At 40.2% G+C, this 13,474-nt stretch overlaps 1 protein-coding gene across 4 annotated transcripts in view; it reads left to right on the forward strand.

Moving 5' to 3' along the window:
- Positions 1-13,474, forward strand: part of CPNE4 (copine 4) — a 320,303-nt gene that overhangs the window by 300,482 nt on the left and 6,347 nt on the right. For all 4 annotated transcript variants that reach the window (XM_055708199.1, XM_055708200.1, XM_005445873.4 and 1 more), the window contains 3 exons: positions 3,780-3,831; positions 5,723-5,856; positions 8,049-8,285. In XM_055708199.1, coding sequence (XP_055564174.1) covers positions 3,780-3,831; positions 5,723-5,856; positions 8,049-8,285 — 423 coding nt within the window. The remainder of the gene's footprint in view (positions 1-3,779; positions 3,832-5,722; positions 5,857-8,048; positions 8,286-13,474) is intronic.

Genomic DNA, 13,474 nt, shown 5'->3' on the forward strand with positions numbered 1-13,474 from the left:
GTCATCGTAATCTACATCATGATATATGGTAGAGCTACTTATTTTTCTTGTTAAAAAGTTGAAGAAATTACCTGCGAAATAATATGTTCCTTGTGCAGGAAGTTCCTGAACAGCTGTGCTTTAATAATCCCACTTCCATGATTTTATCTGCTAAATAATTTATCTGGAGTCCTGCAGAGGCAAAAGATTAATATGTAGTCAAGTTCAAGTAAAAGCCCATAGGTAGAGGCTTTGAGTGGTGCTTTGTGCAGCAAACCAGGTAATGCCAGACTGATCACATGTAATCACCTCTGCACTCCAGAATTTCTCTTTCCTTTCCTTTTATTGAGTTTATGGACTGATGTTGAGAGAGAGGAGGAGGGCTGAGCAGAGGGCCAGCTACATATTCAAAACTTAATCCAGGGTCCATGACACAGTCACAGTTCTGCGAGGACATTCCTTACCATGAGGCTGACTTCTACCACAGAGCACGATCTGCAGTTCTTTGCAAAGTTCTCTGTGCCAGGCACTAATGTAAAGCAGTCACTCTGTGTTTGTGTGACTTGCCATATTCCAGGATTTCCTGACTGTTAGATTGATCCATTTTACAAACCACCCTAGTGCTTCTGAACAGCCAAGTGTCTTCTTGTTTCCCCTGAGGATTTCCCAGACTTCAGCATCTTATATGTTCACAGTTTTGCCTCCTTTTCCTCATTACTTTATCAGTTCTGGGAGTGCATGAGGACTGCGCCATTCAATATCAGAAAGATGCCATTTAATATACCAGCTTTTGGTCCTCTGTCACCAGCATGGTTTGCATTTTAGTCACAAAAGCCCTTGCATGTTTAATTTAAAAAAAAAAAAAAAAAAAAAAAAAAAAAAGGAGGAAGGCTCATTACCTTGCACTGTTTTGAAAACAAAAGCATTGAATCTTTGATCCAAACCACCTTCTGACATGAGTAGGCTTTACATGGAGTCTTATCAGGTAGCAGCCCAAGTTCAGTAAGGCCTTTAGTACATGTCATATGTCTGAAGTCTCTGCTGGCTTGGACCCTCTTGAACTTTGGCCACCACAGGGGAGACAGCACAGGGGTGGGTTGAAGCATAGCTGGTTTTACTTACCTGGGTGGAGAATGAGTTCTGAGCATCTGGAGGAACTCTACTTTAAAAGTTGGCTTGCCTTAGGTGATGATTTCCTGTTTGTGAACCATCACTGAGCTGCTCAAAGAACTTCTCCCCTTCACATTATACTTACATCTTGTTTAAATTGTGATATATTGTTCAGATGGCATAGGAAACAACCTAATCTTTTGCACATTCACCGTGTTTCCTGTCCTATCTTCAGGATACGTTTCAATACTCTTCTTGGTAAATGAGGATGACAATGTGTGAAGGCACATTTGCTTTGGGAGGATAGCAGCTGTTGCTCAGATAGTAATATTTTTTGGATCATTGTACACACTTACTAGACTTGGGCTTTCCTTGTTAGCCTGAACCATTGTCTACATTTTTTTCTTAAATAATAGACTGGGTGCCTTAGCTCTGAACCAGATAAATTGTTTGCATAGTGTGATTCTGAAAGAGGTATAGCAACAAAAGGATCCAGCCTATGCTTGCACGTGAGATTAAAATACTGTATTCATAGCTCTGGAAAAGAATTGTGATACTCCTTTAGCTATAATTTTGAATGCATTTGGAGAAAACAAAATCACTGAAGGGTCACAGTGTTGAAAGACTCAGCCTGCAATACATAAACATGCATCACTGTCCTTCTTGCTCTTGAGATGCAGTTAATACAAAATATAGAGAACCTAAAGGAAGGAGGGCTACTGAAACAACAGAAAAATCATCAGTGAGTGAAAATTCATATAATTGTTCTTGACAGCTGCAATTACCTTTGGCCTGCAGCTGGTCATGAGTCTGGCAGATACCAGCTGGGCAAAGTGTGCAGAGACATAGCAGAGCGGCCAGACAGAAGGGCTCTGGAGCACTTCTGAGTTACTGAGTGTAACTGACAGCCCTGCTCTTCTGTGCCTGCTCAGTGAGGAACATAGGTAGGGACTTCATGGATTATCTTCCGTGACCAAGTAGGGTAGCCTGAATGGCCCACACAAAACCCTCCATAAAAGGCAACTGATGCTTGGTGTAGACATACCAAATTCCTGGCTGGGCTGAGGTGGCTACAGTTTCGTCAGTGAGTTTTTGCTTCAGTCCTTTACCATTGTGGTAGAAGTCCTGCTTTATTTAACCTCTTAATAAGCAATGGTGAGCATCACTGGGGTAAGCAAGGCCAGCATCTGATGGGGAAATTCAATTTATGAGAAACTCTCTTTGGCAGTCATTAGCCAACTTACACCACTTTGCTTTCACAGAAGTTTCTCTGTAATCACATTTGATCTATGGGTCTGTTAGTCATAGACCAGTTTCTGTGTGCTGTCAAGTTGTCTAAACTAGCAAATAAAACAGCAACGTCCAACAAATAAATCTCTCTCTGCACATAATCCAGGTTCCATTGTAAGGGAGTTAACAGATTGCTTTCCATATGACTAGGACCGTTGGTGCTTCTGAAGGCCCTACAGAGATCTATAAAGTCTCAAATGTGTGTAATTGGAGTTAGATATGTAAATGCCTTCATGAATTGGGGATGATATACCTGATGTCAACTTTAAATTACGCAGATCACCTGCTTAACTCTTGGCCATATCCACCTTTTGCATACCAAATACATAGATGATATAGATATATAGATGTAGATGTAGATGTAGATGTAGGTATAGATTGCATTGCAAGACGAAAGTTGGGCTTCATTCAAGACAATTTAAGACAAACAGGAGAATTAAGAAACTGAGCTTCAGAGCTGAGATTAAAAGGAATCAAGCCTTCTTATTGATCAAACAAAGGAGCAAAAAGGAATCTGGAGAAAATGCAGGCAAGAACAAAACTTAGAACCAGAAAAGAGCATCTGAAGAAAGTTTCAGTCCCAACAGATTTGTGCTGTGGATGCAGAACTCTAAGCAACAGACAGAGGAAGCCTGGAACCTGAGACTTGCATTCTCTTGCATTATTTGTGCATACAGAAGCCTTGTATTATTTTCCTAAGCCTTGAAAGATACAATACATTGTTTTATTAGAAAATCAGCAACCTTTTTGTGTTCACAGTCATTTCTTTGGGGGGTGGGGGGGTGTGGGGGGGTGGGGGCTGGGATATTCACTAAATTTGAGGGAAAACAAGAGTCTTCAGGTTTTTTCTTATTAATTTCCCCCCAGCCTAACGTAACTTCTTAACCAGCTTCGACCCCTTAAATTTCTTACATTATTATTTCACAGAGGGTCTGGGTGACTTCCTTGATCTCTTTGAAGAATATTTTTTCCCAGTATTCCCATGGCCTTCAAATGAGGAACTGGTCACAGATGTGAGTGCAGGATTCAGAAGGGGGCTGATTTTCTGTCAGTTCTGTATCACAACCTGCTTTCTCTCTCCTGCAGTTTGAGATGCTGAGTTAGGGAGAGCTGGCGTTTAAATCTCCTCAGCCATAGTTCCCTCTTCAGTGCCTGGCATTGATAGCCCAGTCCTGACACCATATTTATGTGATTTCTCAGGGACTTGGGTGTTTTTTCTTTGTGCTATTTTTTCTTGGGTTTGTTGTTGTTATTGATGAGTTTGATTCTAGTTTTATTACTTTGTTTCTGTGGGGAGATCTCTGGTTTCATGCAGAAAGAATGTAAATGCTGTTTAACTGCAGGTCCTCTTGGAATATTTCTTCTGACTACAGTCTTCTCTTCTTTCTGTTTATCTGCAGGTCTCTCATGATTTTGCAATTAATTTCAATGAAGACAACCCAGAATGTGCAGGTAACACTCACATTAGGACAGACTGCCGTATTTTTGCTGTGTGCAAAATGTGCTTGCATTTTTCATTGTATCCCCTGTGTTATCCAAAGTGGTTTCTAAAGAAAGCAGCCAGGATTTTTGAAACCTGACAGACTCCAAGCCATTTGGCTTAGCTTTAGAAACCTGAGAAAGTGCCACACATTAATTTCCTGAAAAATATGTCCCTTTGAAAGTATACCATCTTGGACATTCAGCACTTGTACTTTCCCAAATCACTAGCAATTCCTGAAAACTAAAGCCTTGTCTTCTAGATTCATTCCAGATCTTCAGCTACATCAACAACATAGGTTGTGCAGCTAAGAAGGGCAGAGCATGCAAAAGCAGGCTGTGAACCTCTGTGATCAAAGATTCCCTCAGCTTGGAGCCAGTTCTTTGGCCAGACCTGTAGCTACAGTAGCCTGCTGCAAATCAGCCCAGTGACATCCAGCACCAAAGGGTCAGGGTAAAGCTGAGGACTACTGTGGTAGAGGAAGCGTACTTCCATGACAGCAAATGCAGTAGGAGATTGTTGTAACACAGTGTAGGGTATTGGTGTGTTCTAGCAATATTCACTAATCCTTGGTAGTCAGAGGCCAGATTCACATAGCAGATGTTGCTGTATGTCTTGTCTTTGTAAGTGACAAACGTTAGTTTTGCAATATGTAATTCAGTCACTGGAATTACCAAGGGAAATGTTGTAACATTACATTTTAGCCAATCGTAGCTATAATTGGAGCGTGTTCTTTTGTCTGTGAGCACTGCAATAGAAAAATATGTAGCTATAAAGAGAGAAGACTGCGTTCTCCACCATTTTTTCATAGGAGGTTCAGGTGTATTGTTGTAAAGCAATTACAGCTCCCTGTGATTTGTTAGTAATCGATCTGCACCCATATATCCTCTAAACATGGTTGAGTAAAATATCCTGAGTGAGCTAGTCTCAGTGCAAACTGAAACTGGCTTAGGATCTTATTGAAGTAATTCCGTTCTTCAGCATCCTTTACAAAGCTCTTCAGTCTATCACTTTCTTTCCAACTTTTGACCTCTAATCCTTTAGGTCTGGTAAGCTGGGGGTTCTGAATGTTGAGGATAACATGCATCACTTCAACAAATCCTTCTTCTTGATGATTGAAAACACCAGTTTCCATTCTGTGATCTTTCAAGTGTGTCAGCAGAAGTCTGGCTACATATCCTGAAATAAAAAAGCCAAAAATAGCTAGCTTTCCATCAAAACTTCTTGACTAAAGCTGATTTTTCTGTAGACTGCAAAGCATCCTGCTGTTTCTCCCAAGATTTCACAGTGTTTTGGTCATAGCTGAATTCAACCTGTGAGCAATTATGCAAATTCACCCTGAAAAATTATTTTCTTAGCACAGGGGAGTCAGGTATTTGAAAAGATGTTTGAATTCCTTGACAGCTCTAAGTTATAAGTACAAAGGGCAAATTTGCTGATAACTACCATGATAAGCAGAAATAAATATGTATCTGAAGAGGAGAAGAGAGAAGTGTTGAAGTGTTTTTGATTGATGTCTACCCCAAGATTGATGAATCTTAGCTGGTGATCAGGAAGTGATCACTTCCACCTTGAACTGACAAGGATGGAAGCTATGGCATTGCGAGCTGATAGCTGGAAAGTAGACATTAAAAACTCCTGGAAAGGAGAAGCATGGTATAATGAATTATATATATTACAAACTAGATTCAAGACAGCTAGAGACAACTTCTTGGAAATTATCTGAAGCAGTTAGTCCTTGCTAATCATGTTATATTTAAAATTTATTCAGTAAGATCCTGCCTGTTGTTTACATTTTAAACAAGCATGATATTGGTGATGTACTCCACATTTATTTTCCTTTTGTGTGGCTTTTTGTGCCAGGAATACAAGGTGTTGTGGAGGCTTATCAGAGCTGCCTTCCCAAGCTGCAGCTATATGGGCCTACAAACATTGCTCCCATCATCCAGAAAGTGGCAAAATCAGCATCAGAGGAGACCAACACCAAGGAGGCCTCGGTAAGGACATAATGCTGTGTTTGGCTTTTTTCTTGTCTTGTGATGGATCTTTTGTAGGCCATCAATACAAGGCCTTTTCATGTATGTAAATCATGCCTTCACAGTTTTCACTAACTGCCTTCACAGAAGGCAGCTTGAGTCTGTTTCAGCTGGGGCAATGTATCTGGCCTTTATAGCTTTGATAGTCACAACTTGAAATTCTGCCCTCACTGTTCTGTTTCCTGCTTTTAAAGCTACTGTAAGACATCCAATTCTTCACTGTGTAAACATAAATGGCGCCACTAAGGTTACAAAAATTTAGAGGCCAAGCCCAAAGAGTGTTGATCATACAAGTAGATGAGTTCAAACCATTCCCTACACTCACCCAGTTTCAAGTCTCTTGCAGAGGATGTACTAAGACTCTTTTGTTCAGCTAGGGGATTTTTCTAACCATTCCTTTGAAAACTGTAGGGATTTTCAGTGTAGTTTTCAATTTGCTATTACTGACATGGAGTATCGCATGCATTTTAGAAATCAGGAGACAAGTCTGTTAGCCTGCATCTGACATAAAACCCACAACAGATTTCTTGGGCTAGAAGACTTAAGCCTAGATTGTGTTTTAAATGTACATCTTTGAAATGCATTAGGCTTGGTTTTCTCCTGCCTTCTAGACGAAAGGGAGAAAGGGAGATGAGAGAATATGTGAGTAAGTAGGCCTGAAACATTTATAGTGTTGTGGGAATAAAGGATGTAACAGAGAACTTGTATACTGCAGAAAGTAAAATGCCTGTGTATATGAACAGAAGAGAGCTGTACACCGATATGCATCTCATCACCAGGCCTAGAGCTTTCTCTAAGCTTTCTTCATGTGCTGAGCCTTTTTTTAAGTCCTATTAAGGCAGCAGTTCCCAAATATTTCTGCTTATGAGTCAGCTTGTGATTATGACTCCACTGCCATCTCTAGGATCTTGATAGTATTTAGGTCCCAGTCCTAAAATGGGGAATTGGTATGTTTGAATTTCCATATCCACCTAATCCTGAGGTGGCTCACTCTGTTCCCAGTGCTGCCTCTGAACTAGTATGTCATATTGAATAAGTTGCTTTGTTCTTCTAAACTTAAGCTTCCCCTCTTTCTGTTTGAAAAATGAATTAATTTATATCATAAGTCTTCAATATAAGGTTTTCTCCCTGTATGTTTTGTTTTGTTCATGGCAGGAAGTGATGAACAGAACATTTGAGTTTATATGGCTGTGTATACACAAACTTTAATGATGTTTAGTGTGTTGGTATTGCTTGCGCAGAGTGACCAAATTCTATGACCTGTTCATTTTTCCTATTAATGCATGTTTGTTAAATGACTCCAGCTGCCTAACAATTCATAAAGCAACCTAGTGAGAGTTACCCTTCCCCATTACCAAGTGAAGATGTATCATAGCCCATGATTCCAGTTCAGTGGGCTTTGAAGTTTTGGGAAAGAAAAAAAAAGTGCACAAAATTTCTTGCTCTCCTTTTGAGAATGAGAAAACATCTCTTCAGGGCTGTCTATGAAGTGTTTGAAGATGGGTATACTCCTCCCTGCACATGCCCTTGCTCTCCTCAGGGACCCGGTTACTCCGCAGAATGCAGTAGGCCTGCCATGGTGTGGTGCTTCTCCCACAGGTGGCAGTGGGTCAGCCTCCAGTTTGCAGACAGCTGCACCCATCCTACTTACCTGTTAGAAAAGCTCCTCTGCAAAGTGCTGTCATAACCTCCCTGACAGCTCTGCTACAAGCTTGTAACACTTCAGTACCCTATCCCTCCATGCCTCCCACTGGATCCCAAAGGTTAAAAAAAAAGTAATCAGAAACTGTCAGCAGAAGTGATTGTGCAGGAGATGAAAATAGGGCTAGTGAGGATCTCAGGACTAATCCAGACTTCCCAGCCAAAGTCCTGACTCTCCTAGCCCTAGCAGCTAGAAACTCCCTTTTCTACACTGCATCCCTTGGCTCCCTCAAGCTCATGGAAATTACCTGAACTACAGCTAAACTCCAGAAGAGGAGAAATTAATAGCTAAGGAAGTTTGGACGGGAAACGCACTTAACCCTTGAGCCTCTTTTCTATTTAAAAAAGTCCATGAGTGATTTACCAGAAACACTTTTATACTGGAAAAAGGCAAGCAGCTTTGGAAGATTGACTAATGATGTAATTTTTCACTTCTTGTCCAACAACTTCAGCAATATTTCATCTTGCTGATCCTGACGGATGGCGTCATCACAGACATGGCTGACACCAGAGAGGCCATTGTCCATGCCTCTCACCTTCCCATGTCAGTCATCATCGTCGGGGTGGGGAACGCTGATTTTAGTGACATGCAGATGCTGGATGGTGATGATGGGATCCTGAGGTCTCCCAAGGGCGAGCCTGTGCTTCGAGACATTGTCCAGTTTGTGCCATTTAGGAACTTCAAACATGTAAGCTGACTTTTCCATCCATTCTGCAGAAGGGTAAATGTATATAACATATATTGAACAGTCCCTGGGGCTGGGCATAACTTTGGGTGGGCATGAAATGTTTAGTAAGTCTATGGCATTATTGTGTCAGAAATGGAGACTAAAAGGAATACAGAATGAAATGTGCTGCATTAGTGAGATGGTAAGGGTGGGAAAGGAAGATGGGGCAGAATCCATATACTTCTTACGGTGCCAGTCTTTACTTCCACTTTCCCCCTGATTTTAGTGTGGTTGCTCTCCCTTACTTTTTTTTTCCTGGTATCTCTTTTCCATTCTCTTTGCACCTGTTATTAGGACCACTTCATTCTTCTTTCCATCCCTTCATTTCCACAGACAGCTGAAATGGCTGTGAATTTGTACTCACAGTGTTCCCCAGCAGGCTGTTTCCTTACTGAAATTTAGGTCCCTAAGTTCTCAAAGGCAGGACTATCCACCCACAGCATCCTGGTTGCCTCCAAGCCCTTTCCTCAAATACTATACAAGAACACAACCAGAAAAGTGGTGTTACTAAGAGATTCCCTGTGCCCTCATCCAGCTGTTTCTATCCAAGCCCAATGTGGTGTAGGAGACACTCTGTAGGAGAGGAAGGGACAAACCCAACATTAAATTGCCAAATCTGAAATAATGCCTTGGCTGTGTACTTTTCTCCTCAGTCACCTGCCCTACATTGCAGCACCTGTTCCGAGGACTTTCTCAGCAGATGGGTAGAAACAGTGTTCACCCACCGAAGGAGCTTTCCCACACAAAGATGTTTTTTTCAGGGCCCTTTGCCTCCATATGGGGGCATGGAATGGTCATTTGGTGATGCTGCTGATCACATCCCTTTCCTTCTGTTTTTCCATCTTTCTCTCCCTTCCTGCCCCTCAGTCCTTCTGTTATATTTAAGTGGGTCTCCAGACAGGTTTTTTGCTCACCTTAGTGTCTAAGAAGGATATCCTTAGTATTTGATTTGAAAATTTCTTTATCCCACAGTGTCATTGAATCATTCTCCTCATGAGATTGCTTTTTCCAATCTGTTCCCATACACTAGTGATCCTTAGATCTGGATATGTCACACAGAAGTTTTCAACTCTGGGTTGGTTTTGGTCTGCATATGGGTTCGTAGTGCTTACATTTATTTAGTTTTTCTAGGCTTCTTGTTACCACAGGAGATATTTGTTTTCTGTTTGCTGCTTCCAAGATACTTTCATTTTATTCTCCTCTTCTCAAGAGTTGTTCTTTTCTCACTTAAAAATACAATTTTGCCATATTTGTCTTAGATCTAGACGCACTTACTTTCACAAACTTCACTGAGGAGTAAGAGAAACAAGCTTGTTCCTCTTTTCCCTCTACCTTTAGGTAAACAATAGATCCTCAAGGAGGGAAAACTCACCTTGCACTACTAGTTTGGTGACACCATGCCAAATGGCTGCAGCTTTGCCACTGAACTGTAGATACATACATTTCTATGCTGACAGTGTCACTCAGTCACCTATCAGCTGGAATGAAGTATGAGCATGACCTGCTCATAGCTTGTGATTCTCCTTCATCAGATAATCACAAGTGCGTAGTGCTGTGCTGTAGTCTATCGTAAAAGTGTTGAGAGGGAAGTTATTTATGGGCTAGTGCTAGACCTACTTTTTTTGCAGAAACAAAAACATGTTTCTGCAAGGAACTGGCAAAGCCACCTGCATTTGTTATTTTTAGTTTCATTTTGTGATTTTATAACGAAGTTGAAATCTTCCTTGATTGAATAGATTAATGCTGGCAGTTGCAGTTCTGGGCACTGAATATATTGTGCCTCTGGTGTTAACTTGTGAGTGAATCTATGTGTGATTTTAATTGCTAGCATTGGTCAAATGACAAGCATATATTATTTTTAGCTGGTTTAGTTTAACTTCTTCAGTACTGGGAGAGGATAGAAATCTTAAAAATGTATTGCTCTTGTTAAATAGTGATATTTTTCTCCCCTTTTCTCTCAGTAGCAGAGATAATACAGAGATAGGTAATGTATTTGCTATATCAGAAAAGCCAGTATATCTTATGCAACTCGATATTTAGGCTGTTTATTGTGATTTTTCAGTATTTCAACAAATGTCGGTATAATGGATGAGTGCCCATAACAATAGCCATTTCTGGTTGAATGTCTTTGTTGCTATATGCCAAATAATACCTCTCTTAACAAACTGACATTCACAGCTATCTTGCTTATTTATCCTCAGCACAAACAAAAGATCATGCCTTTTGCATCAAATAGTGCAATCATTTTTCATGGGAGAAATGAGTGTGATGTTTTGATTCGAACTTATTTTTCCCAACAGAGAAATGTGAATTTAATACATCTGGGAGATTTCTGTCAGATTAGTTCTGGTCAAACACAAGAATTACAATAAATCAGCATATTACTTTTGACAGCTATAAGTAAGAAATGTATTTAGTTAAAAATCAGATCCCTTTTGTCAATGTATCTTCTGTTTAGTGTATTAAGCAGCAAAAAAATGTTGAAGGATCTTTTTAGAAAGACTGCAAATCAGGTTTTATAAGTTTTACAGGTTTTTCTGATAAATCAAGTATTTCTTTATGCCTAAATCCGTATTACCTCAACTACTGATGGAAGGAGGGAAGAAAATGTTATTTGTGAGCAATTATTTTTTGTTCTGCTGGAACAAAAAACCAAAATTCATTTGGAATCAACCCAAATGATATTTTTTTTTCATTACTTCAAGTCTCAGGTCAGCCTGTAACTCAAAATCTCATATCTATCCAAAGACATCAAAAATAGTCTATCCAAAAGCTGCTCCTGTGAGAAAATCGAAAGGAGGGAGAAAGAAGTTTTAAAAAGTAATCTACAGAGTGAATCCCTTTTATTTTATAAGCATGACTTCAGAGAAGCTTCTGATGCTGCATGGCACTCATAGGGGTATTTAACATATTTCAATTAGTTACAGTTATTCACAAACCTAAAACTTCATACCTCCTTCCGTGTTTTACTGGCTTATGACCCAATGTAGACGGAAAGCTCTGTTGTAGGGGTTTAATCCCCTATATGATGTAGTTTGTCAGGATTACTTCAGTAAAGCATCTTACCTTTTTGACTCTCTCTTTAAGGAATACATTTGAAGCTATCAAATTAATAACATTTATATGATTCTTGGCAAATCTTATAGTTGCAGAGGCTTGATAAAACCAAGGTTAACCATTACTGCTTTAAAAGATGTCCCATTGTATAGTGACAGATGCAATTCACTACAGGGGAACATAACAAACAAAAGGAAAATATTTTCCCTGAACCCAAGTGAATTTCTTCTTTCAATAACTATGACCACCCCAGCAATGTGAGTGTCCTTCATCTGAACAGTGATGCTCACAATCGCTGAAATGTAGTTGAAGAAAACTGCTTGTCTCAATCCATTCACAGTCATATTTTAAGAGATTAAATTTTCTGCCTTTAGGATGCACGATCTATTTACTGTGCATAGATCTGATGCCACGGGTAGATTGTATTCTACTCTGCCTTGTATTTAATCATAAAGGCTAACAACTGTGACTTAATAACACATATCACAAATGTGAAAAGCACAGCTCTTAAACTACTTGCAAGGAGCAATGTTTCACACTATGCATTGTAATTAAAGATTAAGCACAGTGAAGCTATAGAACTGAATCAATAGTAATTTGTAATATACACCAATTATCATCAAAGGGGATTATATTCCTGCTGCTGGCTGATCTGATTGTTGTGTATTAGCCATCAGCTGAGAACTATTCATCTTGAGGTGTTTATTGCTAGGATGCTTTTCAAGCATAGGAGTTAAACAGTGGAGAAAACATTACAGTAAAATATTAATGTACCATCCATGTTAAAAACTCAGCTAAGGTAACCTTTACCTAGCACTGCTGAACTGGGGATGGATTTTAGCTCAGAAATTACTGGGTCTGATTCTTACTTACACAAATCCTGTTTTGTGCTATCTTGTCTAGAAGTAAGAGTGCTTTACCACCACAAAAGTATGTAAGGTACAGATGGCCCAAATTGTCAGACAGGAAATCACCCCTGACCTGGTTTTGGGATGCTCCCTGCTAGAAAGAGCCCCAGAACCAACTGACATCACTAGCATGATAAAACTCTGTAAAGTAACAGCTGTCCGTATTCAGACTGAAGCACAGAGTCAAGCCAGCTACCCCAGGGCCACTCTGTGTGCGGCTGCATGTTGCCTGTGAGCCTGTGGGCACAGTAAATGCCTTAGCTTAAACGTCAGTGAAAGGCTTTTTACTTCACATGCACGCTGGGCAAGGAGTGCATAGCTGACTCCTCAATTGGCGGTGATTCAGCTGTGCATCTGAGCCCTGACAGAGCCTGTTCTGAAGGGCTGACCCTTTGTTCAGGAAGAATGGATGTGGCATCAGGAGAGAAAGAAGGGGCAGCAGGAGGATGATGCAGAGAGATGAGTGTTGGCCCAGTGTTCAGACATGTGGACTACACATGATCCAGAGGGGCTGATGGCAAATGCTCCTGTTTTTTTCCAAGATAGAGCAGAGGGAAGTTTCCTGATCGCTAGGGCTTGTGTGTGCAGCCAAGCCCAGGACTCTTCCCCCATGCCCTGTTTTTACCCTTTCTGTAGGGTTGTATTTTTGGTAAGGTGGCACAGAAGCAGGCTAAGGTATACACTGCTTTGGCACACTGGGAAGAAGATTTATAAAAACAGTAATTCTCAGTAGTGAAATAGAAATCAGCTATTTGCCAGACTCCAAGGGGTATTTTCTGCTGATTTCGGTGAGAACAGGTTTACGCAAGAACAGCAACTGTGGAAAACCATGCGTTTCACTCTAAAGGATTAAAATAAATGGGTTCTGTTACTGTGTAACACCTGAAGAGGGTTGCTGTGCTGTTACAGAAAGTATGGGCTCTGCTTTGCCAGTTTGTTCATGCAGAAATGGTGCAGGCTTTTTTGCCTGCACAAATATTTTGGTATAAATGTCACAGTAGGAAAACAGCAGTTCATTTTATTCATTACTAATCACATATGTTACTCAAAATACCATAATACAAAAACTAGTTTTGTTTCTGCTTTTGCTAGCATTATCTTTGTATTTATAGTATTGTAGCATTTGATACTGGAATTTATAATAGCAATGGAGCTTTCTGCAACCCCAGATTAACTTGCCTATAA

Source organism: Falco cherrug, chromosome 4 (assembly GCF_023634085.1).
Source record: "Falco cherrug isolate bFalChe1 chromosome 4, bFalChe1.pri, whole genome shotgun sequence".
Lineage (NCBI taxonomy): Eukaryota > Metazoa > Chordata > Aves > Falconiformes > Falconidae > Falco > Falco cherrug.